The sequence below is a fragment of the Numenius arquata genome, chromosome 8, assembly GCF_964106895.1.
Source record: "Numenius arquata chromosome 8, bNumArq3.hap1.1, whole genome shotgun sequence".
NCBI classification, from domain to species: Eukaryota; Metazoa; Chordata; class Aves; order Charadriiformes; family Scolopacidae; genus Numenius; species Numenius arquata.
In genome coordinates this window covers 26,945,086-26,971,490 of record NC_133583.1, presented here as the reverse complement: position 1 = coordinate 26,971,490, position 26,405 = coordinate 26,945,086, and the positions used below count along the sequence as shown (strand labels likewise).

Below are 26,405 nucleotides of genomic sequence, written 5' to 3'. Positions count from 1 at the left end.
GATTTGTTTTCCAGGCCCTTCACCAGCTTCATTGCCCTCCTCTGCACTCGCTCCAGCACCTCGATATCTCTCTTGGATTGAGGTGCCCAAAACTGGACACAATACTCCAGGTGTGGCCTCACCAGTGCTGAGTACAGGGGCACAATCACCTCCCTACTTCTGCTGGTCACGCTATTTCTAATACAAGCCAGGATGCCGTTGGCTTTCTTGGCCACCTGGGCACACTGCCGGCTCATATTCAGCCGCTTGTCAATTAGAACCCCCAGGTCTCTTTCTTCCAGGCAGCTTTCCAGCCACACTTCCCCAAGCCTGTAGCGCTGCTCGGGGTTATTGTGGCCCAAGTGCAGAACCTGGCACTTGCCCTTGTTGAAACTCATACCATTGATGTTCACCCAATGATCCAATCTATCTAGGTCTCTCTGTAGAGCTTCCCTATCCTCCTGGGAATCAACACTCCTGCTTAACTTGGTGTCATCTGCGAACTTGCTGATGATACACCCTATGTCCTTGTCGAGATCATCAATAAAGACGTTAAACAGAAATGGTCCTAACACTGAGCCCTGAGGCACACCACTCGTGACCGTCCGCCAGCTGGATTTGAATGTCTGTTGTCGCCCATAACTCTTCATTAAAATCAAAACTAGCTACAGAAAATTATTTGAGAAATTGGCAAGCATCAAAAGGAGCGTGGCCAGCAGGGCGAGGGAGGGAGGTGATTCTGCCCCTCTGCTCCACTCTGGGGAGACCCCACCTGGAGTACCGTGTCCAGCTCTGGAGTCCCATGTCCAGCTCTGGAGTCCCCAGCACAGGAAGGACATGGACCTGTCAGAGCAGGGCTAGAGGAGGCCACAGAGATGCTGGGAGGGCTGGAGCCCCTCTGCTGGGAGGACAGGCTGAGAGAGTTGGGGGGGGTCAGCCTGGAGAAGAGAAGGCTCCGGGGAGACCTTAGAGCCCCTTCCAGTCCCTCAAGGGGCTCCAGGAAAGCTGGGGGGGGACTCTGGATGAGGGAGGGGAGCCATAGGAGGAGGGGGAAGGGTTTGACACTGGAAGAGGGGAGATGGAGATGAGATGTGGGGAAGAACTTCTTTGCTGTGAGGGTGGTGAGAGCCTGGCCCAGGTTGCCCAGAGAAGCTGTGGCTGCCCCATCCCTGGAGGGGTTCAAGGCCAGGTTGGATGGGTCTTGGAGCAACGTGGTCTGTTGGGAGGTGTCCCTGCCCAGGGACAGGGGGTGGCACTGGGTGGTCTTGAAGATTCCTTCCAACCCAAACCATTCCGTGATTCTAAATCCGGATTTACTAAGTCAGAAGGGTTTTCATCCACCCCTACTCTTCTCAGCCCAGACGAGAGAAACCAGCAGCCCCTCCTGCTGTTTCCATTCCCCCTTCCTAGAGCTGGGGTACCTGAGCAGGAGGCTCTGCCCACTTCCTCAGGTCAGTAGCTTAAAAATTTCCCGGACACCAGTTAATTTGAGCTACTGCCCGTCGTGGTCTGCCTCTGCTCCTAGTCGTATTTTTCCAGGAGTCGGAGGATGCCGGAGGAGCTCCTCCCAGGAGTTCAGTGTTGGGTGATGGGGGGGCGAAGGCTGTGGTGGGGAGAGCAGAGAGCCGGCCGCCTGTGTTAGAAAACCCTTTCCTGAGCTTCACATTGCGGGGGGGGGAAGTAGATCTGTGTCTCTGTCGGCGTGTTTCTGTCGTCAGCCCTGCTCTCCGTGTAGTCGTCCGTGAATAACGTGGGGCTGGCATCCTGCCCCCCTTCTCCACCGCCACCCCAGCACTGCATCTACTGCCGGCTGGCCATGATCCCCGCTCGCGCTCCCTCTCCCCGGGGGCCGGGGGGGGGGGATGCCAGGGCTGATCAGGACCTTGCTTTGCGTGATTTAGCCAAAAAAAAAAAAAAAAGAGGAATCAAAAATCCTGCTCCGGGCAGGATGCTAGTTTTTATCAGCGACCAGATCTGTTACCGAGGGACTCGCTGTTGTCCAGGGAGGTGGGAGGATGAGCAAGCAAGGACTTCATTTCAGCTAAGCAGATCATCCTCTCTGCCAATATTTAAGAGACAGGATCATAACTTATGTCTTCACTGGGGAGAATCATTGTCAAACACAATTAGCTCTGCAAATCCTAGATTATTAAGATATATTGATATCTAATATCTAGATATCTTGAACTAATAAGTATATTTGGCATCTTGAATCACCAAAACTAATTCCACTCTTGTGTCGTGTCGTGGGTTGTGGACAAATTTAAGCACAGTTTGTGTAATTTTGTTGGAACACATTTCATCCTTCTAATTTGCATACTTCCAGTTTTAAGTGGCTCTGTCAAACAGGGTTGGTAGGAAAGTTCGCAGCCCTACTGAGAGACTGTTTTCAGTCCTCCCATCAAGATATCAAGATATTAGTTCAAGAAAACTAGGCGCACGCGGGCTTAGTTCTTGAGCGAATCGGAGATAAAGAAATCACAGGGGTCGATCTTCTGACTTGAGCGAGGGGCTGCAAGAACTCGCTCCTTTTGAGGATTTCAATAGAGACTAAAGCACAGAGCATCCAGCGCGCAGGGCTGATGGGACTGTGGGTCTCATTCCCATGTGGCTTCGGGAAGGGATAACGTGACGTGCCCCTAGGCAGAAAAACTGCTTTTAAAGGAGGGGGAAGGAGGGAAGGGGTTGTAAGGGTTGCAATGAAGGGTTGTAAATACTTTAATGCTACACAACGAAGTCATCCATCCCCATGTGTACAGGCGCATTTTGCCTCTGGTTTCTTTTGTAATGCGCCCCAGGAGTTACTGTGGAAAGGACTGGGCAAGGACTAGGGTTTCCTACCACTTGTTTCAGTGGTTAAGATTGGAGCTGGTGGTCATTGGAAGCACTGACCATAATTCCATAGACCTGGACAGTAAAGATAATGTAGGACCTGGAAACCTCTCCCCTGTGAAGTGGTGACGAGGGGCTCCCGGCTGCGTTGTTCACGGTTGGGTTGGGAGGGTGGTACCGAATGCGCCCACCCTGCACCAAACCTCCTTGAGAGAGAGAGGAAGAGGGATGCTGATCCCAGGCACTGGGCCCAGGCACACTCCTGGTGAACAACCAGAAAGGTTTAAAAAAGAAATGCTGACTAAAATTCAGGGAGTTGAGCTCACAGATGCGCTCTTCAAAAGAGCCCAGCTCTCTTTTAAACACTCTCCCCCATTGAAATGCCATTCTCAAGAGGTTTTTGTCCTCTGCGTTTTCTTCAGGATCATCCACGAGGATGGCTTCTCTGGAGAAGACGTGAAGCAGTACAAGCCAGTGGTCTACAGCAACACTATACAGTCGCTGGCAGCTATCGTACGTGCCATGGACACCCTGGGCATCGAGTACGGCGACAAGGAACGGCGGGTAAGTGAAAACCACCACTGCTCGGGTACAGAGAGCTGGAGAGCCTGGAGACTCCGGAGTGTGACCAGGAGGCGTTTGCACAACCTGACACCTTGGGGGGGGGGGGGGTAAAAGGAGGGAGGAGGGAAGCTTTACACCACCGTTGTGTACGCCCAGGGCTCATGCAGTTTGTGCAACAGCAGCCAGAGGCACAGGCACGATTGTAGGTGATGTGCCATTTGTACACCTACGCTGGGAAGTGTGGCCCCGGGGACCTCTGTGTCACAACAGCCCAAGTCTCTCGTGTCCTGGCGCTAGCCAGGCCAGTACAAAAAGAATTCGGTCATCGAGGGCCAGCCTGGACGGCGGTACTGACAGGCGTGGGGAAGCAGCGAGAATGTGTGTCCTGTCTGTGCCTGCGCTGGGAATGCAGGCTGCGAGGAGAAATGTCACGGGGAGAAGTCTCGCTGCCCTTCCAACCCCTTCCCGCCTGCTGGTGTAGGAGAGCTTTTAGGATTAACTTGACTTTTGCGGGAGCTTTGACCGGCTTTTACTCGTGCATCCCCCATCCGGGTACCCGCACAGGGATCCCGCTTGCGAAGGGGAGGAGGTGTCGCTCCAGTGAGGTTCCTCCGGGCAGGGTCCCGGGCAGCAGCGTTACCGCGTGGGTTATCAGAATAACGATGTGATGTCTGGCAGCCTTTTCGTGCCACACACCTAAGCCAGCCTGTCCTTTTACAGTTGCTATTCTGCTATTGCTTCAACCAGCTCCCTATTTTTAAACAGCGGCTCCTCTGTGAGGTGCCCCTGCCAGCCCTCTGCCTTTCCTTCTTGCGTTTCTGCCTCGGACCAAGCCTGCACAGAGAAACTTGGAGCCCTAGAGAAGCCAAGACCACCCTTTTTGCACGCTGCCATCCCAGAGGATGGCAAAATTACTTAGTTTCACTGGAAATGAAATAATTTTAGATTAAAGACCTGGTAAAGGCGAAGTCCTACATGCCACTGAGTTTGTCGTGACTATTTTTAGGTAGCTCTCGAATGACAGATGTACGACATACCCCAAACTCCTTATCTGAGGGTTGATAATAAAAGCATTCACTGGAAAGGATGCCAAAACCCCGCTGGCGTGTTACTGTGTGAAGGGGTACCTTATTTCTCCCAATCGCAAAGGAGTATTTTGATTTCTTTGCATCTGGGGATTTTTCCCACAGGAACTCTAAAATCCTGGAGACATTTCCATCCCAAACGGAGAGACGATACCATAATGGAGTTCTTGTGAGCTTGCCGAGAACTAATGCTGATGGCTTTCGAGCTGAATACATTAATCTGTTGATTACTCGGTGACTCAGCTCTCAGCAAGGCAACGTATCTTGTCTCAGCTAAAAACCTATGCCCAGGAAAACAGAAACAAATCATTCCCCGTGTCTGATAAACAGTCTGTGGCAGACGGTTTTAAAATGTGAAATTTCTTTCTCTCTCTTCTTTTTTTTTTTTTTAATGCCTGAAGTCCCGATTTGGGGAGGGAAACTCGGCGGTGCTCTAGTGCCAGGGCTGGCAGATGCGGGGTGTAGAGGGGGAGAGCCGTTATCGGGACTGCCAGGAATGAGAGCTGGAGGACGGGGCTGCACAAAATGTCGCGGCCCTTCGTACGCCTGCGGAAAAGATGCCAAATGTTGCTGGGATCATACGATAACTCTGGCTGGAAAGGAGCTCAGGAGGTGTCTAGCCCCAGCAAGGTCAGTTCTGAGGTCAAACCAGGTTGCTCAGGGCTTTATCCGGTCTGAAATCCTCCGAGGATGCCTTATGTCTAGCATGAACCACTCTGGTTCCAATTTGTGTAAAAACTGAAGTAAAAAGCAAGTTAGATTAAGTTCTCCCCCAGCCTAGTTTCCCCTCAAGTCCTAGAGAAATTACTCCTGTGTGACAGTGGTGTGATGCTGACCGTGTACACACAACCCTGCAACAAACCACTATAAACCAGCCAACGGTCTGGGAGGGCAGATTCTGAGCATCTTCTCCCTTCGTAGGTGGGAGGGATATTCCTTCATCCAGCAGTAGGCAAAGGGGAAAGAAACGAAGTCTCTCAGGCCGTGGTCTTCCGCTTGCTCCTTCCTCTCACTCGACCTCCACAGAAAGTTCCTGGTATTAGTAGGAAATAGTATTTATTTTAATCTTACAAAGAAGCACACGGCTTCTGCTACCCCGCTTTTGTTATTAATGCACAGCTGCTATAAAGAGAGGCCATTAAACAGGCGATTTGTTGAGTATTATGCTACGTGGTTCATCCCTTTTCAAGCAAAGCTCTTCTATTTTAAAGTCGTTCCTCAGCCAAGGGTTCCCAATTCAAACCTTTTAGTCGGGGATTTTCCCCTACTCATCACTTAAGCCCCAAGGAGAAGGGAGCTGGGGAAGGGGAGCCGAGGCTGCGGCTGCTCCGGGCCCGATTCAGCAGCAGGGAAGGAGGGGGCACGGACCCAAGACAGGTTTTCCCCAGGAATTCCTTGGCTTTTACATCTTCCCCCTCCCTGACTTCATGGGAGATGCATCTGCCCCTGTATCCTTTTCAAATGGCACCCTGACAGCGGTCAGAGAAAAAAAAAAAACCCTCTCCCCTACTTAATAAATGCGAATGAGATGATTCTGTGCTTCTGTTATTGAGGTAAAATAATCAAATCCTCTCTCACTGTTCTCATTTTTCTCCTGCCCATAATTATACTGCGAGTATTTAGTCTAATAGATGTGAAAGACTGGGGGAAGAGTCCAGACTAAATCCTTTAGCTTTTGTCAGCCAAAGTGAGATCGATGTAGGAAACGCGAGCTGAAAAGACAAAATAAATCACGAAAAGCAGATACCCTGGGTCTTGCTGACCCTCTCTGCTGATACGGACCTGTCCCCAGGTTAAGAACAAAACAGTCTGCGTGTGGGATTTCACTTTATCTCTGCTCCTTGTTGAGGGGAGCGGGTTTTCTTACAGCCGTGCCTGACTCACAGAAGGTTCATGGCCTGGGGGCAGCACCTAGGTCCTTGTTTGGTGTCCTTCAGCACGTCCTGCCAGCTCGTGGTGTGTTATCACCACACACAGCCCAGGAGGTCGGTCTGAAACTGCAGAAAAGCTGTGCAAGCGCAAAGTCACAAATCATAGAATCATAGAATGGTTTGGGTTGGAAAGGACCTTAAAGACCACCCACTCCCACCCCCTGCCCTGGGCAGGGACACCTCCCACCAGACCAGGTTGCTCCAAGCCCCCTCCAACCTGGCCTTGAACCCCTCCAGGGATGGGGCAGCCACAGCTTCTCTGGGCAACCTGGGCCAGGCTCTCACCACCCTCACAGCAAAGAAGTTCTTCCCCACATCTCATCTCCATCTCCCCTCTTCCAGTGTCAAACCCTTCCCCCTCCTCCTATGGCTCCCTTCCCTGATCCAGAGTCCCTCCCCAGCTTTCCTGGAGCCCCTTGAGGGACTGGAAGGGGCTCTAAGGTCTCCCCGGAGCTTTCTCTTCTCCAGGCTGAACCCCCCCAACTCTCTCATCTTGTGAGAGAGAAAATCCTTTACACGTTGCAAGAGGGCAGGCAAAAAAGGAGCAGTCAGCGAGGAGACAGGAGCCGGGCTGTATCCGTGGGCGTCCATCATCTCCAGGGCCACCACTGCCCTTGGTGTGGAGCCCCAAATAGCCAAGAGAAAAGGGTTACACGAAGGAAGAGGAGCAGAGCCTTCCTCTCGTCTGGCTACTCGAGACCCTCCAGCTGGCCAGTAGGGCATTACTCAGTCCTTACCTTTATAATCAGATTAAGAGGCAGGAAAGAGTCAGGCCATACCGTGTAGCCTCTGGATTAAACGGTTCTCTAAAGTGCAAATGTATTAATAAAGCAAGCTCCTCACTGATTCCCTTCCAGCGAACCCAGGCGGAGCCAACGGGAAATGGGGATTTAAAGCCAGGATCGTAGAAGTCAGTTGGGGTGGTTTGATCGGATGGAGCAGGAAGGGCAGGGAAGGGGTGGATTTTCATCTCCCCGTTTGAAGAGCCACTTCCAAAGTCTGGCTTGAGAAATCCCAACCAGAAGAAGTGTAAAGCCTCTTCCTCGGCGCGTCAGTAAGATGCCTGCAGGCAGACAGGGACCTGGGGATATCCGCAGCTTGGGGTGGTCTTGGGCTACAAGGAGATTGCCCGGGCAAGCCTGCCGACCCTGCAGGCTGGTATGAAAGAGCTGTAGAGCGTGTTCATAGGAAGGTAAGCCAGGCAGAAACAGGCTGAAACCGCTCAGAAATTACCCAACAGAGAATGCCCTCGTCAGTAGCGTGGCTTGGATACCGGTGTCGGAGGCGGCAGGGACATAGGTCCAGCGCTCAGGGTCCGGAGGTGGCAGGTGGTGGCCTTCCAATTGAACTTCTGTCCCAGTGGGAGTCCAGAAATCTCTGCTTCGACTCTGGAAGGGAAGAGTAAAAAGCAGCTCGAGTGTTAAAAAATTTTGATAGGGGATTTTTTTTACCTTTCAGGCTTCGTAGCACGATGTGTTTGTGGTGACCTTATGCTGTATGTAATGTGTAGCGCCCGAACTCTCAGCTAAACCAAACGATACCTGCGACGGGCTGGGGATAGTACTTGTGCGTTTTATATTGGTACCGGCATCAATACTGGTTCTTTAGTGTTATTAATGCTAATTAGCTAGTCTTATTCTATCATACCTGTTCATTTTTCAACCCTCGGGTTTCCTTGTTTTCCCTCATTGCCCTTACCTGATGGGAAGGGCTCATCGGCTGAGAGAATAATTAATTGTCTGAACGACAATAAATTGTTGTGGGTCCCTCAAACCGTAGCACCGAGGCAGCGGCAGGACGGGGGACGCAGCCGCCGTCACCTCCTTATTCCCAGGCGTTGGAAGGGAGCAGTGCGTGGGACGAGCTCTCTTTCATAAGACTTGCTCCTGTGTAACTGGCTTTTTCTGCTTGTCAGCTCAAGATATTTGTGGGGTGTACTTCATTTCAGGCGGGTGTCCGCGTAGACCAGCTGGCTCCCTAACCCAAGCTCTCTGAGAAATGCAGAAAAGCTGCTAGTAACTTTGGGGAGGGCAGGCGAGGTTAATCGGGCACCGCCGTGCTGGTAGGAAGCCTCCCTTTGCTGACTGGTAGCTACTGGTTGACCTGGGGATGGACGAAGGAGCCCCGAGGTTCTGGGGCTGCAGTGGGGATACGGCCACCCCTTGCTGGTTGGCTGGTGTAAGCGATGGGAACTTCACCACTGTGAAGCGTAATTCAGGATGCTTTGAAGAGGAGCAGGGTGGAGCGGGAGAAAAGGGGAAACGGAATAAGGGGGGCATTGGCCACCCCATTTTTGCCTGGTGTCAGCATTTGCCTGGATGTCTGCTGAAGTCTGCTGGCTTGCTGCATGCAGTACCCACAGCATGCGTGTCATAGAATCATAGAATGGTTTTGGTTGGAAGGGACCTTAAAGCCCCCCAGACTCCCACCCCCTGCCCTGGGCAGGGACACCTCCCACCAGACCAGGTTGCTCCAAGCCCCCTCCAACCTGGCCTTGAACCCCTCCAGGGATGGGGCAGCCACAGCTTCTCTGGGCAACCTGGGCCAGGCTCTCACCACCCTCACAGCAAAGAAGTTCTTCCCCACATCTCATCTCCATCTCCCCTCTTTCAGTGTCAAACCCTTCCCCCTCCTCCTATGGCTCCCCTCCCTGATCCAGAGTCCCTCCCCAGCTTTCCTGGAGCCCCTTGAGGGACTGGAAGGGGCTCTAAGGTCTCCCCGGAGCCTTCTCTTCTCCAGGCTGAACCCCCCCAGCTCTCTCAGCCTGTCCTCCCAGCAAAGGGGCTCCAGCCCTCCCAGCATCTCCGTGGCCTCCTCTGGAATACACATATATATATGTACATATAACCATTCCCACTGTACTGGGTCTGCTGGGTTCATCACTCTAAACAAGTATTTCAGCCTGCCCTTCACTAAGGTGTAAAGATCTGCCACTCTTTTTCTGGTAAGACCAAAGCCACCTTTCTTGCTCACCTCCCTCTTCGTCCCTCCACGAAGTGCATTTCGTTGGCCATCATTCATGTTTTTGAGCGGTGGAGGCTACTAAAAGGCAGGGCACTTCTCGAGAGGTAGGAAACATAAAACAGAGAGGAAAGCACTTGTTATTTTCACAGCCTGCCTTGTTGCCAGGGAGATGGGTGGCTCATTCAAGAAAGGCTTGTTGCTGCTGGCTGAGGTGGCCAACGTATTGGGAATCATTGCTGCAAAATGAGGCTGGAGGAGAAGGAGGGGGACAGTGAAGGGCAAGGGAAATCCCAGAGTAAGGTCTCTCTGCATGGTACATGGTGCGTGACCCATCTTCCAGTCCCTTGACCCCCTGAAAATTCAGAATCTTTCCCTAATAAATGCTCTCAGTAAAGTAACAGTAGAGCGTGAAGACAGTTTATGATAGCCCTTGGTGTCAACTAAAAGATCCTGAACCAGTCTACTTCTGTGACTTTTCTCTACCTCCTCGGGAGAGTCAAACCCAAAGAGATACCAGCCAACTTGGCCAAGACCTGAGGCTGGACCCGGGAGACCTTGCTTTGCACGGCTTGGCTCTGTCCTCCTGCAAAGCTGAAGTCATGCTCATCAAGCCAATGACACACGATGATCTTCATCTCGCAAAAAAGATCATCCCAGAACCGGTGTCTGGTTTGCTGTAGTCACGCTACTAATAAAGATAGCATTTAGAAGGGAGACAAAATAAGCTTGTGTCATGGCTATAAACACATGATGCCTTGGCTCTGGCAGACAGAATTTCACACAGAATCACACAGAATCTTCTTGGTTGGAAGGGACCTTTGAGATCATCAAGTCCAACCACAAAAAAAACCCACAAAAACAAAAAAACCACACAAAACAAACACCCACAACCACACCCCACACCCACCCACAAACAGACACAACCCAACAATCTCGGGCACTAGAGCATGCCCTGAAGTGCCATGTCTACACCTTTCTTAAATACCTCCAGGGATGGCGACTCCACCACCTCCCTGGGCAGGCTGTTCCAGTGCCTGACCACCCTCTCAGTAAAGTAATTCTTCCTAATATCTAATCTAAACCTCCCCTGCCCCAACTTCAGACCATTTCCTCTGGTCCTGTCATTATTCCCTTGGGAGAAGAGGCCAACACCCACCTTTCTACACCCTCCTTTCAGGTAGTTGTAGAGGGCAATGAGGTCCCCCCTCAGCCTCCTCTTCTCCAAACTAAACATGCCCAGTTCCCTCAGCCTCTCCTCGTATGACTTGTTCCCCAGACCCCTCACCATCTTGGTGGCTCTCCTCTGGACACGCTCCAGCAGCTCAATGTCCAATTTGGCTTAGAAGAGCCATACAATTGCATAAGGTCATAGGGTTGAGGGCTGCCAAGTCTTTATGTAGAGTTTGACTTCAGCTAAGTTTGTCAATCTGTCCTCCTTTCCAACCTGGGTAATTACAAATAGAAAACTGGCAATTCACTTAGGGCTAAAATGCCATCTTAGCTCTGGCACCGAAGGGATTGCAGCTATTTATAGGGCAGCAGTAGTGGTGATGGACAAACAGTCAGAATCCCAGTCTTCCGCAGATGTGTAACGGTGCTTGTGGGCAGGAAGAAATCCCGAGTTTGCGAAGGAGGGAGGTGATACCCGCCCTGAGGAGAAGGGGAGGAACGGGGACTCGAATAGAAATAGCCTAGAAAATGCACTAGCAGTGGAAACAGCTAGGGGCTGCAGGCAAGCGACTGAATGTCACAGGCACCGCTGCACCCAGGGGCGATATCAGCTACCCTTTCTGCCAGCAGAAAACTATCAACCACTGACAGCTCTAAAACTCGAAACTTCCCCCGGGGTGGCCCAAGGTACCCATTTTTAGTTAAAATTCCGAAAGAATGAAAAAAGGCCGCGTGAAATGGAGCCGAAAGGAGGCAGGGGAGAGGGGGCGGCAGTCGCGTAGCAAGTTGGAACCGCCTGTCGTGTGGAAGGCTGCTCTCTGGAAGGTGCCATCTTACCGAGCGGTTGACGTGCCAGCATGATGTTTTTCACGTTGGTCCTGCTTCGGGATGATATCTATGGTGTTGGCATGGCAACGCTTTAATCCTCACTCAAAAGTAAACACTGGGTCTGCTTTTTTGGGTTCTCCCAGACGCCGTGGGCTGGTGGTGAATGGGCAGCACTCAGGGGATGGGGTGGGATAGAAGTTCACCTGGTCTTCCAGTCCCTCTGAGCAGTCAGAAATCTGTTCCTAAGAAACACATTTTTAGGGGAAAAAAAAAAAGTATTTTGATGCACTTCAGCTTCATATCTAAGTGAGCCAGATGACAATCACACCTCAAAATGCCACTCAGATCTATTTCTCTGGTGAGCACGTGGCATCGGCCAAGCGCTGTAGGTGGGTGACACTTGCCATCTGTGCCACCTTCCCAATTCCGAGGTTGGCTTTATAGCTAACTGTCCCATAAAACCACTGACCAGAACAGATGCCATCAATTAAAATCAGCCTTTTAATTTTCTTTTGAAGAAAAAAAGAGGAGGGAAAGAGGTGTCTCAGGGGATCTAGCCAACTCCAAGCTCCAGATTGAATCTAATCACATCGTTCTCCACCTAAAGAGGGATTTAAAGAAGATGGTACCTGAGTCTCCCCAGAGTGACACGGTGAGAGGACAAGGCAGTGGTCACTAGTGGCAGGAAAGGGAATTCGGCTGGACATGGGCTCAGGCTGATAGCACTTTCGCTCTTCTCTCTGTGCCATCATGAGAGATCAGGACTACTCACTCTTGAAGGGCCATACAGGCCTTTGGGCTTTAGAAACATGGAGGGCTGAGAGGCCTGAGGACATTTGTATATAGGAGGCTCAAATACCTAAAAGGAGATTTTTAAATTATGAGAATTGCCTTCCTCTTCAGCTAACCACCAGGAGAAAAGCTTGTCAGATGAATCTGGAGTGGGTCCATAGGAGGCCACGGAGATGCTGGGAGGGCTGGAGCCCCTCTGCTGGGAGGACAGGCTGAGAGAGTTGGGGGGGTTCAGCCTGGAGAAGAGAAGGCTCCGGGGAGACCTTAGAGCCCCTTCCAGTCCCTCAAGGGGCTCCAGGAAAGCTGGGGAGGGACTCTGGATGAGGGAGGGGAGCCATAGGAGGAGGGGGAAGGGTTTGACACTGGAAGAGGGGAGATGGAGATGAGATGTGGGGAAGAACTTCTTTGCTGTGAGGGTGGTGAGAGCCTGGCCCAGGTTGCCCAGAGAAGCTGTGGCTGCCCCATCCCTGGAGGGGTTCAAGGCCAGGTTGGAGGGGGCTTGGAGCAACCTGGTCTGGTGGGAGGTGTCCCTGCCCAGGGCAGGGGGTGGGACTGGATGGTCTTGAAGGTCCCTTCCATCCCAAACCATTCCATGATTCTATGAATTCTCCTGGCATTGTTTGCTCGCTGGCTGGTGGAAAGCACAACCTCTTCAGGTGCAAATCCATCTTTAGAGCTGCTTTTTTTTTTTTTTTTTTTTTTTTTTTCCTGGTGCCTCTGCTTTCAGCTGCCATTTCAGGCCTGATTTCTGAGTGATGGACACCACAAAGGATCCTTGAAAATGATCCCCACCTCCCCCAAAACTGCCCAACATCCCTGTTGACCTGTGACCACTCAGACCCTGCGCTGTGGGGGGGTTGGTCCTTCCTTGCACGCTCCCTCTTTTCACTGAGAAAGGGATGATGTATTTTTCCTCCACAAGTTTTATGTGCTTGATTCTGTTTCTTTGGGTGATGCAGGGAGTATTTTTAGTTTGAAAAGAAGAAAGAAAAAAAAAAACCCAACAAAACAACCAAGCCTGTTCCCTTGAAGGAAGGGCTGCCTGCCTACCCCTTTGAGATTTGTTATTCAAAGGCAGCCACAGCTGGGGCTGCCAGGGAGGTGGTGTGACCGGGGAGCACTGGGCACACCGGGGAGACCCGAGCAGCCACAGGACTGTGACATCAGCGGGGAATTCTCTCTGGAGCATCTCCCATATGAAGAGAGGCTGAGGGACTTGGGTCTTTTTAGTCTGGAGAAGAGAAGGCTGAGGGGGGATCTGATCAATGCCTATAAATACTTAAAGGGAGGGTGTCAGGAGGATGGGGCCGGTCTTTTTTCAGTGGTGCCCAGGGGCAGGACAAGAGGAAATGGGCACAAACTTGAATATAAGAAGTTCCATCTAAACATGTGGAGGATCTTCTTTCCTGTGAGGGTGGCAGAGCCCTGGAAGAGGCTGCCCAGGGAGGTGGTGGAGTCTCCTTCTCTGGAGACATTCCAAACCCTCCTGGACACGTTCCTGTGCAACCTACTCTGGGTGGACCTGCTTTGGCAGGGCGGTTGGACTGGATGATCTCCAGGGGTCCCTTCCAACCCCATATCATTCTGTGATTCTGTGAATTAATGAGAGGTGGGGTGCTGCTTCCCATTCCTAGGAGATACGCCTGGATGGTGGCTTCTGTGGGAGCCCCTGGAAAGCGCCAGAGTGGGACAACACCAAAGACGAGGCATGCAAAAAGAGTAGAGCCCTGGGAAGGTGGAAACCTCCCTGTTGCCCTCACAACGGGCTTCCTGGCAGCTCCTGGATCCAGGTTGGGATGCAGGTGAGGAGAGGGACGGCTCCCCAGCACCATTCACTCTTTCCCAGAGGGCAGCGCAGCCTGGCCTGGGCAGGTTTCAGCGGTGGCCTTGCCCTGGGTACCATCTGCTGTCGGTGAACACGGTCAGATCCTGTTCGTCCTTCTCCAGAGCCTTTCTGTCCATAAAGGGATTGAAAGACCCGCGAGCCAGAACAAAAAAAAAAAAAAAACACGCCTAGTTACTTGGTGTACTGTGTTAACCGAGGCACTGAGGTTAAACCCACACCACGGCAGAGGCTTCAAAGATGCTCGGACGCCTTTCTGACTGGGTGGGTGGTCGGGGACTCACTAAAATCCTTCCAGAGGGTCACCACCACCGTGGTGGAGAGGGAAGCTCGGGCTCTGATGCGGGCAGGGTGCTGTCTTCAGGTACGACTGCAAATCGTCTCTCCCAGCAGCGACTGCAGACAACTACCAGCTACTCAGCGCATTGCAAATCCATGTCAGTTATTAAGTGGATTTATTTCCATCTCTTCTGGGAAGCGTTGGGAAGCGCTGCTGAGTCACACTGCTTACTCACTGGTTTTAGGAGTGCCATTTAAAATATTTGTTTTCCAAATGCCTTCTATGATGTTCCTATTATTTGAATGTCTCCAGACGTAAAACGAAAACATTTATACAGGGCATCCCTGGCCTTAAACAGATCTCTGGTGTGTAACTCATGAAAAGGCAGCAAAAACAAATGTCTTGGGAAGGGACCCTTCCTTTGGCGCTGTCAACTGGTGTTTATTCAGGGATCATGGCGAGGGCTAGCACAGTCTGGGACTGCACCCAGACATAGAGTCACAGAGCCATAGAATGTTTTGGGTTGGAAGGGACCTTAAAGCCCATCCAGTGCCACCCCCTGCCCTGGGCAGGGACACCTCCCACCAGACCACGTTGCTCCAAGCCCCCTCCAACCTGACCTTGAACCCCTCCAGGGATGGGGCAGCCACAGCTTCTCTGGGCAACCTGGGCCAGGCTCTCACCACCCTCACAGCAAAGAAGTTCTTCCCCAGATCTCATCTCCATCTCCCCTCTTTCAGTGTCAAACCCTTCCCCCTCGTCCCCTCTCAGTCTGCTCTTCTCCAGGCTGAACAGCCCCAGGTCTCTCAGCCTTTCCTCAGCAGAGAGATGCTCCAGTCCCTGAGCATCTTCGTAGCCTCCGCTGGACTCTCTCCAACAGTTCCCCATCCTTCTGGAACTGGGGAGCCCAGAACTGGACACAGATGCTCCATGGAGCCGGGCAGTGGGACCACCTCAGCTGGGTGGGACCTTCTCCTGCAGCTCCCTTAACAGGGACGGCTGCCCAGTTATTAAAAAACACAGCGTTCAGGGGGGAGCCTGCCCCTGCAAAGCCAGCAGCTGCTCCTGGTAGCCCAGGTAGGCCAGCTGGGGAGGGACCTCTTGCAGCCACCATGGGGACGGCTGCTTTTCCCGCTGGCAGAGGCACAGCGGGAAGGTGGTACCTCCAACGTGCCCCTTGTACCGCATCCATCGTGGGGATTGCAGAAGAGGATGCCACACGTGAGGAGTTCATTGCTGGAATATAGGTTGTACTGAGGCTGTTAATCAGGATCGTGTACGTTGGTAATGACCGATTAAAGGCACGCGTGGGACTCACTTAGCAGCCACAATTATGGCTTTGACCTCCAGCCTCACCTCCGGAGTGGGGACCAGCCTCACCCAAGGCAGCCGGATCCCAAAGATGCCATTTCCCCAGGACAGGGCGGCCGTGGCAGGAAGCCAGGCAGGAATTCCCAGCGTTTCATTCAAAGGAAGGAAAGAATCAACCTCCGGATGGAGATTAAAAACAATGAAGCCTCAAGAGGTGCTGTACGACGGTATCATTTTGCACCCTGGTGATGTTTAGCCTTGTGGTCAAAGACAGAGAGAGAAAATGGGCAGGAAGAAAGTGCAAGGACACGCAAATCAGCCTGTGTCTGGTTTAGGGGTTTTGATAGATAGTCGCTGGGGGCCCCAGGACGCCTCATCCTTCCCCGTCAGAGATCCGCATCCACGGCACATCTCCCTGGAATGGCTCCAGGCAGCGCAGCGCATCCCTCCCAAGTGTCAAAACCCGCTCAGGAGCCAAAGAAAATCTCACCCACGAGCTTTGAGCAAATTTCCTCCTTTCTGCTGTGCTCTTCGTTTTCCAGGGCTGTGGGAGTTTCTGGTTTGCAGCATATTTTATCTGTGTTGATGGTGTGACTCCTGCTAGATACTTTTCCCTTGGTAAGAAATAATTCCCCTGGGTCAGCTAGTTGTAATTAACTCTTCATTTTCCTATAGGTCGGTTTAAGACTAGATTAACTCCATTGATTAGGGGGGAATTGCTCTTGATTTAGGCCGAGATAGTGGGAATGGAGAATCAAGTAACACAGAGTAACACAGAAAATCAATCCCACAGTAACACACCCGGTTCGCTATATGGCTGTCACCCGCTTGAGATCCCCCTTTTCTGCATTTTGAAATTATCCCTGAGCAGATGCTCGCCCCTTTGTGGGAAGGGGCTTTGCTGATCCGATCTTACCTGCTGGATATACAGTACAGATATTCGGTCCGGTACCTAGGCTGTTGGGTCATGTATCGAATACAACCGGTTACCTGAGGTTTTATTTACAATTATGAGAGCTTTTAGTTCTGGTAGATCATATTCCAGCCAACAAAGGAGAATTTTTCGGAGAAGAAAGAGGTCCCAGCAGTGACCACCCAGCGTGTTTGAGTCAGCTGTGTAAAGCTGTGGATTGGTTTCTTCCAAGTGAGAACCAGGTCTCATCTCCATTCCTCCCTTCTACATGTCATCGCGCTTGTGTACATTTTTTTTCTCTTATGCAGGGCAGGTTTTGGCACCACAACCTATCTGGAGGCGCAGGGTGGCATTTCTGTGGATGCCAAAGACAGGGGAATTTCAGGCGAGTTTTTCCTCACCATCTCACCAGCACCTTAGCCAAAGGTCTTGAAGCTATTTTTCTTCCAGCTTTTATTCTCCTTAATTACTGTTATTGGTACTATAAGCTTAGGAGAGCTCTTCTCTTGCCAAGTTCCCCTGCTGTCCTTGCTCGAGTACCATAGTTTTAAACAGGCTTTTGTTTTACTAGAGCTTTCCTGGGTGTGCACTGCAGGCAGCCCCCTCCCAAGGCGCCCGCTTTTTGCCGGCGAGGTCAGGTCCTGCTTCTCTGCTGTGGCACACAGGGGTTCTTCCTGTGCTCACCTCCTCCGGTGGGATCCTCCACCCGGGAAACGGTTTCCACGGGCTGAAATCAGCTGCCTGCTGCTACCGCAGGCTCCTCTCTTTAATTTAATCCAGAGGCAAAAAGACGTACCGAGGCTGAAAAGACCGTATTCAGCATCACAGTGGATCATGAGCCAAGTTCAGGCCGGTCTTGTGATGAGTGAGTAGGCAAAAAATCCTGATTTCCTCAACTTTCTCTCCAAGAGCAGAAGCTCGGGGAAGGCTATAGGACGATGTGCAGCAGCACGCCAGGCTCTGCAGGGATGAGCTGTTGGCCCAGCTGCTCCTTATGTTGTTGCGAACTGAGAGATGAGCACCTACTATTTCTTGTGGGTGATCCAAGCAAAAAATGTACGTGCACAAAACAATCCCAGCCCTAAAGCCCTGAACTGTGTACTAGGAGGAGGAAGCCTGTCCCCCAGTATGAGGACTCTGAGCAATGTCAGGATCAAGGCTCTTGGGCCATGAGGTTTCAGAAACCAAGAGGAGCCGGACCCAAATGATACCTCTGCTTATTTTGCAGTTACGGGCTCTAGCACAGACATTGTACCATACTGAGGCACCTTAAAAGCCATCTCTTGGTTGGACACCCCCTTTTTTGGCTCCCCTCTTCCCATTCCTGAAGGAGCCATAGGGTGCAAAGCCTGGCCCTGCTCAGGCAGTTGCCACGCTCATCCCCAGCAGCCGGCAGCCACAAGCCATCCATGGGACTGCACCCAGACATAGAATCTTAGAGTCACAGAATGGTTTGGGTTGGAAGGGACCTTAAAGCCCATCCAGTGCCACCGCCTGCCCTGGGCAGGGACACCTCCCACCAGACCAGGTTGCTCCAAGCCCCCTCCAACCTGGCCTTGAACCCCTCCAGGGATGGGGCAGCCACAGCTTCTCTGGGCAACCTGGGCCAGGCTCTCACCACCCTCACAGCAAAGAAGTTCTTCCCCACATCTCATCTCCATCTCCCCTCTTTCAGTGTCAAACCCTTCCCCCTCCTCCTATGGCTCCCCTCCCTCATCCAGAGTCCCTCCCCAGCTTTCCTGGAGCCCCTTGAGGGACTGGAAGGGGCTCTAAGGTCTCCCCGGAGCCTTCTCTTCTCCAGGCTGAACCCCCCCAACTCTCTCAGCCTGTCCTCCCAGCAGAGGGGCTCCAGCCCTCCCAGCATCTCCGTGGCCTCCTCTGGCCCCACTCCAACAGGTCCATGTCCTTCTGCTGTTGGGTGGCCCCAGAGCCGGAGGCAGCCCTGCAGGGGGGTGTCCCCAGAGTGGATCAGAGGGACAGAATCCCCCCCCTCGCCCTGCTGGCCACGCTGCTGGGGATGCAGTGCACACTTCCAATGGTCTTTCCCTGGGCACTGCTGCACGGTAAGGCCAAGGAGCCATGCCCAGCACATTTCAACCCAGAAAGCAGCTGATAAATGTATTTGGAAAAAGAAGCAAGCTGATGAGGGTAGAGCTGCTAATAGTAATCCACACTGGTAGCAGCTCTCAGCTGCCTTTCCACCACTAATCACCCGTCCCCTACAATCCTGGGCGGGCCAGACCCCAGTTCTGGGGTCACGCTGCGTGTCGGCACGCATTTTCAGCTTCGTTTCTCTGTGCCGATCCAAGAGCACAAAGGATGGAGGGAGTGGACAGGCTATTGCGCCATGTCCCTTTCTCCTTTGCCATCAGCTCTGCAGAGGAGGTGTGGGCAGCAAATAAACAGCGGGGGCTGGTGGGGAGGGGAAGCCTATCGCTCCACACTGTTATTATCTGACTTGCCTTGAAATCCTCCAAAGAGGTGGCCAGGAATTAGTTCCAGTGCTCGTGAGGCTTCAGTGACCCTTTAGGAAGAGAACTGAGCTCTGGAGCCAAGTCTATGGCAAAGCACCAGCTTTTTGCAAGCTAAACTCCAGATGTAAACAGATGTTCTCCCCGGCAGGCCATACAAACCCTATTACACGCACCAGGCGGCACCGTGCAGTTATAAGCCCTTTTCCATAAGAAGCTGCAGGGTGTCGCCTGGCATCAGGAGGTTCCCCGAGCCAGAAAAATCCGGTTTCCCGTCATACTGATCATGCAGTTCCTGGTTCAGAGCAGGAGTTGCTGCTCAGATTGCTCCTCTCGGCACCACAAAGGAGGTTTAGTCATTTCCAGTGGACCGTTTGTCCCAATCCCACTCACCAGCAGCGAGCTGGGTTCTTCTCTCGGCTGTTGCGGCAGAGGGGTGATCATCCATGGGCTGAAGAGCAGGGTCTTCTCAGGTGGGCAGGGGCGATGCTGGCTTTGCTCTGTTTCTTCCTCGCTGAACCAGGTAGCAGGAGCTTGGTATGGTGCTTCCTCCCAAGGCGAGTGTCGGGATCTGAGTGAGCTTCACGGCAGCCCGAATCCAGGCGCGCCATAGGGAGACACCCACTTCATTTCTCTTTCCTCTCCGTTAGCCTGGAAGGGGAGGCTGCTGATGAAAAGTGGTGAAGGTGTTAGCTCTGGGAGATTAAATTCTTCCAAAGCCACAGTGACCCAGCCCTTGGCCTCTATTGTGCGTTACCGTAAGGGAGAGCTGGGTTTGAACTGGAGATCAGAACAGTCTGTGGCACAATGACCCCAACTGCCAGCACCCCGGTGTGTATACACAAAATTACAGCTATAAATCCATGTGAAGCAGTGCCTGGCACCTAAAGGAGCGAGCCAGCCTCCTAGGAGCAGTCAGAAATAAAGCAGTTGATGTGCAGAAGGAAAGGAGATCCAATTTCACGTGCAGGACCACCAGCAAAGCTTCTCAGATGGTTGTTTTCAGCTCTAACGCGAAGGAAAGGGGCAGTAGGTTCTAGTCGAATGCTAAATAGGATACCAAGTAGTTGAGTGATAAAAGTAGCATCTCCGTAACTGTAAAAGGTTGTTCTAAAGGTCAGATCTGCATGTACTCTCCTAGCTCTGTGAATAGCTATTCCTTTCATCCCCAAGTTGAGCTTTTGACTAGGACAGGCTGAAATAAACAGAGCTAAAGCTGTCCCATCCGTTATCGCCAGGAATGGCTTGTTTCCAGGAGCAGGCTCTGCCTCTGCAGATAGGACACACAACGTGGCAGAGAGCAGCCCGAGCGGGCAGATGGCTCACGTGGACCATCCTCACCACCAAGCCTTCATCCCCAGCCTTCAAAATACCTCAGTGCCCCTCCGCGGAGAGGCAGCGGTGCCGTCCTGCTCACTGCCGGCGCACCCGGAGCGCACACCTCCCGCTCAACACCCCTTGGAGAGCGTGGGCAGAAGCCAGAAGCCTTTCTTTCTGCTGCCCAAGGCTGTTTATCTGGAGTTAGCCTTCCTTTTCCACCCCCGAAGGTGGGATGTCAGGAGGGAAACCCTGGCAGCACTGCCTGTGTGGTTCCTCTCTCTCATACCAAGTCAACGCAGAAGGTCCGTCCCGCAGCCCTGGTGGCACGGACGGACAGACTGACAGAGGGGGCAGACGAGATGCTTTTGCCACCCGAGCTCCTGGGGGTAACACAGCCCTCCTCTCCCCATGCTTTTATTGATGTCCTTCCGTTGCTGCGGCAACAAGGCGCTTTAATTGGCAAGTGAGGAGCAGAACTAAAAGCAAAGCAGTTTATTAAATGTCAAAACAAGTCGGTGCCTCTGACAGAAATTCCCCCAGGGCACCAAGGCGGGAGCGCGGTGACACTCAGGGCGTTCGGTCGGGAGCAGGACTCCTCCAGCAAGCAGGCAGCAGTGCCAGAGGGGAACAGTTCCTCCGGGTCATTCCCGTGTCCGTGTGTTGGTGGAAGAAGGCAGATGTCTTCACAGGCTAGAGTCTTTGTGCTGAGTCCTCAGCACAGGAAGGACACAGACCTGTTGGAGCGAGGCCAGAGGAGGCCACGGAGATGCTGGGAGGGCTGGAGCCCCTCTGCTGGGAGGACAGGCTGAGAGAGTTGGGGGGGTTCAGCCTGGAGAAGAGAAGGCTCCGGGGAGACCTTAGAGCCCCTTCCAGTCCCTCAAGGGGCTCCAGGAAAGCTGGGGAGGGACTCTGGATGAGGGAGGGGAGCCATAGGAGGAGGGGGAAGGGTTTGACACTGGAAGAGGGGAGATGGAGATGAGATGTGGGGAAGAACTTCTTTGCTGTGAGGGTGGTGAGAGCCTGGCCCAGGTTGCCCAGAGAAGCTGTGGCTGCCCCATCCCTGGAGGGGTTCAAGGCCAGGTTGGAGGGGGCTTGGAGCAACCTGGTCTGGTGGGAGGTGTCCCTGCCCAGGGCAGGCGGTGGCACTGGATGGGCTTTAAGGTCCCTTCCAACCCAAACCCTTCTATGATTTTATGATTCTATACTAAACCTCTGCAGTCTACACAATGAGGTCCTGCTGCTACCTCCATCTCCATGTGGCCCAGAGGGAAGGTCCTCAAGCGGGCGGTGGAGCCATGCCGGTTATGAGCAGAGCATCTGGTCCAGGAACCCTCTGTATCATCCACCCCGTCTGCTAAGCTGATATCCGTGAAGTAGGTTGGCAGATGATCTCTGAGTGAAGGCAGCTCATCTTCAGCCAAAAACTTTAAAAATGTTGTCTGTGACCCCTTAGTCTGTGACCACAGGAAAACATAAGCTGAAAGACTTATTTCTTGCTTGCGGAACTGGAGAAACTTCTCTTCGCTATCCTGGGAAACAGCCATCCAGGGATTGAGGCAGGAAGACCTCAAGGCGCCCTGGTTTCTGGCGAAAGAGCCGATCCTGTAATACTCTTTTGCATCACCAGATTTCAAGAAGCAACTTTTTTGTTGGTCTGTCCAGCTGTCCTATTTATAACCAGCTTATATATTATAAAAAGTGTGTAAATCAGAGTGCTTTCTAATTAGATGGCGTAGCTACAATCCTATTTCACGCCATTCTAATTTGCTCCATCACAGTGCTGTAAGTTCTGTATTAACTGTATCACGCAAGGCAAACTCTTCCAGGCTTTGCAGCCAGCAATTTACGCGCCGCTTTGGTTTGCACACAAAGCTGATGTGAGTTTGCATCCTGTCAGGACATCCGAAAACCAAGGATTAAAAGGCAACTGTTAAAGCTGTGTCCAAAGTCGGGGGTCGCTTAGTCCGAAGCGTGGCAACCCGGAGCCAGCTTGCCAGGCTAGGAAAGATTTTGCAATCCCGGTCACTTCTGACCTTTCCAAAAGGACTGAATTTTCTAGAGTCCATATTTGGTAGATCTCCAGAGCAATCTGCATCTTAACTTTGCGGCGGACATTCAAATCTCTAAAAATGGAAATGGGCCTTCGCCACTTGAACTTGAAGATTATTCGTTATAAGAGGGAAAGAGCTTGGGAGTAACTGGGCTAATGTGGTGAAGCAAACATGACTGGGTTAGCAAAGGGGCAGGAGTAGGCAATTGCCCATTAGCCCACCGGCACGAGCGTTTGCAGAAGAGGTGTGGGCTGATTCTTTACGTTGTTGTAAGCGAGCACACGGCTGCCCACCTTGTGTGTGCCGCTCAGGTATCCTCTGCTTCGTCTCATTAGGAGACTCCTTAGTAGGTGTGAATACCAAAGGTTTGCTGAAGGCACTGCCAAAATCAGCCGTAGAAAGTTTCGCCATGCATGTTTCCACCTCGGACCTCTGGTATGCTTTTTGCAAGTGTTTATTAAAATAAATAAATAAATTAAAAAAAAAAAAAAAAAAAGAACCAAACACGTTTCCCTGGTATTCCCAGAGTGAAGACATGCAGTAAGACTGTGGAGCCCCTGTGATATTTTCAGGGGGCTGTTCTCAGCTATCTGTTTAGCTCAAGAGCTCCAATGTGGGGAAAAAACACAGTTTCTGAAAGTGCTCTATATCCACCTTTGCCTCCACCTCTGTCCTAAAGACAGAAACCTCTGAAGTCCTGCAGATGTGCCTTACCACAGCAGAATTAGCCTCGCCGAGCTTCTGCATGGAAGGCAGCGGCAGCCCCGGGTTAGGACCTGCCTTAGCCAGGCTGGTGGAAGAAAACAGCGAGAAGAAGCTGCCAGGGGATCTTCGCTCCCTCTGCCCCAGCCCCGCCGGGCACAAGCATCCCCCAGTGGAGGGCAGAGCCTCTGCCCATCCAGCCCCATGGAAGTCAGTCTGGCCCCAAGGCTTGTTTTGCTATTTTCCAACGGAACAAATCGAGCAACATTTCGTAATGTCCTAATGAGGCACGCTGAAGAATGCCCAGGAGACAGAGACAATATCAGTGTTCCTTGGCACGGAGAGAAAATCAAAGGCATTTGTTTGTTATCTGAAATGTCGATCTCTGTTCCTTTCGGTGGTGGGCAGACATTTTTATAGTGTGGGTTCCTGGAAATGCTCAGATGTCACTGTTAGCGCGTTCCAAGAGCACTATTTATTTTCGGATGTACCTATAAAAACTGAGACTGAAGCCAGGAAATATTCAAAGCCATTATGGGGTTATTAAGCTTTAAGTAGTGCGTTGCACTCTGTATGGCCCCAAAAGACCTAACACTTTTCTGGGCCCATTCTTCGTCCCGTTGAATGGGAATTACATCATTGACTTGAGAAGGCCCTGCTAAGAGAGGAGTCCTTGCCCACCTTCGCCCAGGGTGGAACCCAGCAGCTCCTCAGCACAGAGATGGAATTGAAAAGTCTCCAATGACATCTGAGGGCGTTAAAGGAGCCCCGTCTATCCTGTAAGAGGCAGCTGATCTCAGTCTCCGCTCGAGGTGTCGGAATTAAAACCAGTGCCGAGGCACAGCTGCAGCCCTGCACATCCCACCGCGTTACGGTACAGCACAGCTCGGCTCACGACAGGGGATCTGCCGGTGCCAGCCCCTTCTCGGGTGCCGGCAGGGTCCGCGTCCGACAGCCAAGGGCTGTAAATCACCCTCTCGAGAGCCTGCGGGAAAGGCAGTGGAACCTCTGCCTCGTGGCAGCTGCTGAAGTCTCCCCTATGGTCCTGAGGGTGCCTTTAGAGAACGCGCTGTTCATTCAGAAAGCTTGCAGATGACACCAAACTGGGTGGGAGTGTTGATCTGCTTGAGGGTCGGCAGGCTCTACAGAGGGACCTGGACAGGTTGGATCGATGGGCCAAGGCCAACGGGATGAGGTTTAATAAGGCCAAGTGCCAGGTCCTGCATTTCGGCCACAACAACCCCAGGCAACGCTACAGGCTTGGGGAAGAGTGGCTGGAAAGCTGCCCAGCAGAAAAGGACCTGGGGGTGTTGGTGGACAGCCGGCTTAACATGAGCCAGCAGTGTGCCCAGGTGGCCAAGAAGGCCAACGGCATCCTGGCCTGTGTCAGGAACAGCGTGGCCAGCAGGAGCAGGGCAGTGATGGTGCCTCTGTACTGGGCACTGGTGAGGCCTCACCTCGAGTGCTGTGTTCAGCTCTGGGCCCCTCACTACAGGAAGGACATTGAGCTGCTGGAGCGTGTCCAGAGGAGAGCCACCAAGCTGGTGAGGGGTCTGGAGAACAAGTCATACGAGGAGAGGCTGAGGGAACTGGGCATGTTTAGTTTGGAGAAGAGGAGGCTGAGGGGAGACCTCATTGCCCTCTACAACTACCTGAAAGGAGGGTGTAGAGAGGTGGGTGTTGGCCTCTTCTCCCAAGGGAATAATGACAGGACCAGAGGAAATGGTCTGAAGTTGGGGCAGGGGAGGTTTAGATTAGATATCAGGAAGAATTACTTTACTGAGAGGGTGGTCAGGCACTGGAACAGCCTGCCCAGGGAGGTGGTGGAGTCGCCATCCCTGGAGGTATTTAAGAAAGGTGTAGACATGGCACTTCAGGGCATGCTCTAGTGCCCGAGATTGTTGGGTTGTGTCTGTTTGTGGGTGGGTGTGGGGTGTGGTTGGCTGTTTTGTGTGGGGTTTTTTTTGGTTTTGTTTTGGTTTTGGTGTTTGCTCCTTTTTTTTTTTCCTTGTGGTTGGACTCAATGATCTCGAAGGTCCCTTCCAACCAAGAAGATTCTGTGATTTTGGCCAGCTTGCTGTTTTTCTTAAAGTTTTGACACTCATGAAACATCTCCCGCTTCTCTCGCCGTGGTAACCAGAAGACAGATCCCAAAGGCCAAAATGCCAATATCAAAATACATTTGGAGCCTGGCTCAGGCTCGTACTGGGACAGGGACCAGGGCTGGTACTGGAAGGAGGTGACAGCGGGTGACCTCAGATGAATCGCTTCAGGTTTGGGCTGAGAAGAGTCTTCAGATCTGCCCCTCGAGACAGCAGCAGAGACAGAGCCGGCTCCATCTCCTTGCCCAGGCTGGCAAAGGGATGTTTGCCAGCAGTTACAGGGGATAACGGGAGAGTTTGCCTCCCTGCGGGTCCCAAAGGAGATGTGCTGCAGGATGTCCACATCCCGGTAGGCTGATGAGAGGGAAGAGTCCCAGGGAAGGTGAGCTGAGATGACCTATTCTTCAGAACAACGGAAAACATCCTCTTTAAACCCCTGAACAGTAAAGGCTGCTGTATTATTAAGAAGCCAGGCAACTGGAAGGTATTATCCCATTAAAGGCAGCGCGTCTCCTGCAAAAAGTGTTTCCTTAAGGAAGCAGAGCTGCGCTGCTGAGGTTGACCTTGACAGAGATTTCTCCATTCTCAGTTGGACCTGGGAAGCAAGTATGTTAATAAACTCACTGCTGAGCAATTTAATCTTATTCTGTACACTCTACTCACTCTGGAAGCCCAATTAAGCATGAGAATGATGAATTTTTTGCTTATTTAATAACCTCTTTTTTTTTTTCCTGAATGTCACTGTTTAAAAAAACCCAGCAAATGAAATCACCCCCCACCCCTCACCCCCCACACCAAAGCCCAAATTATCTCAAGTAGGTCAGATATGTTCATTGCGGTTTCTGCAGTTAAAAAGCTATCATCCGTCAGGATTGTAATCCTCCATCCATCCGTCCGTCCGTCCGTCCATCCATCCATCCACCCACCCACCCACCTATCCGACAGGATCAGCCATCCAGCTTGTAAAAACGAACGCTCTTCTGTTATTTTTGAGGACACACAGGCTGTTCCACAAGATCAGCTCGTGCCCACTGTTTCAGAATGCCTCTGCAAGAGGTTGAAAAAAGGAGGAGAGTGGTTAAAAAAAGCAATTCAGACATTAACAGTGTCATGGCAACAGCAAATTAGAGCCTCAAAAGCAGAGCTCAGCTCACTAAAGGTTTAGGGAGTCGCTGCACTGCAGGACTGAATGAAATATTCAGCACATAAAAGAGGTCCCCAAATGTTTTTTGTATTTGTGATAATGACGCCAAGCCGACTGCTATTT

General features: G+C 52.1%; 1 protein-coding gene across 4 annotated transcripts in view; it reads left to right on the top strand.

Moving 5' to 3' along the window:
* The window catches only part of GNAO1 (G protein subunit alpha o1), a 146,918-nt gene that overhangs the window by 54,619 nt on the left and 65,894 nt on the right, over positions 1-26,405 (top strand). For 2 of the 4 annotated variants that reach the window (XM_074152092.1, XM_074152091.1), the window contains exon 3: positions 3,234-3,375. In XM_074152092.1, coding sequence (XP_074008193.1) covers positions 3,234-3,375 — 142 coding nt within the window. Of the gene's footprint in view, positions 1-3,233; positions 3,376-13,442; positions 13,472-14,310; positions 14,340-16,942; positions 16,964-20,891; positions 20,924-26,405 lie in introns of all 4 variants that reach the window. The other 2 variants (XM_074152094.1, XM_074152093.1) reach the window with 2 other exon arrangements.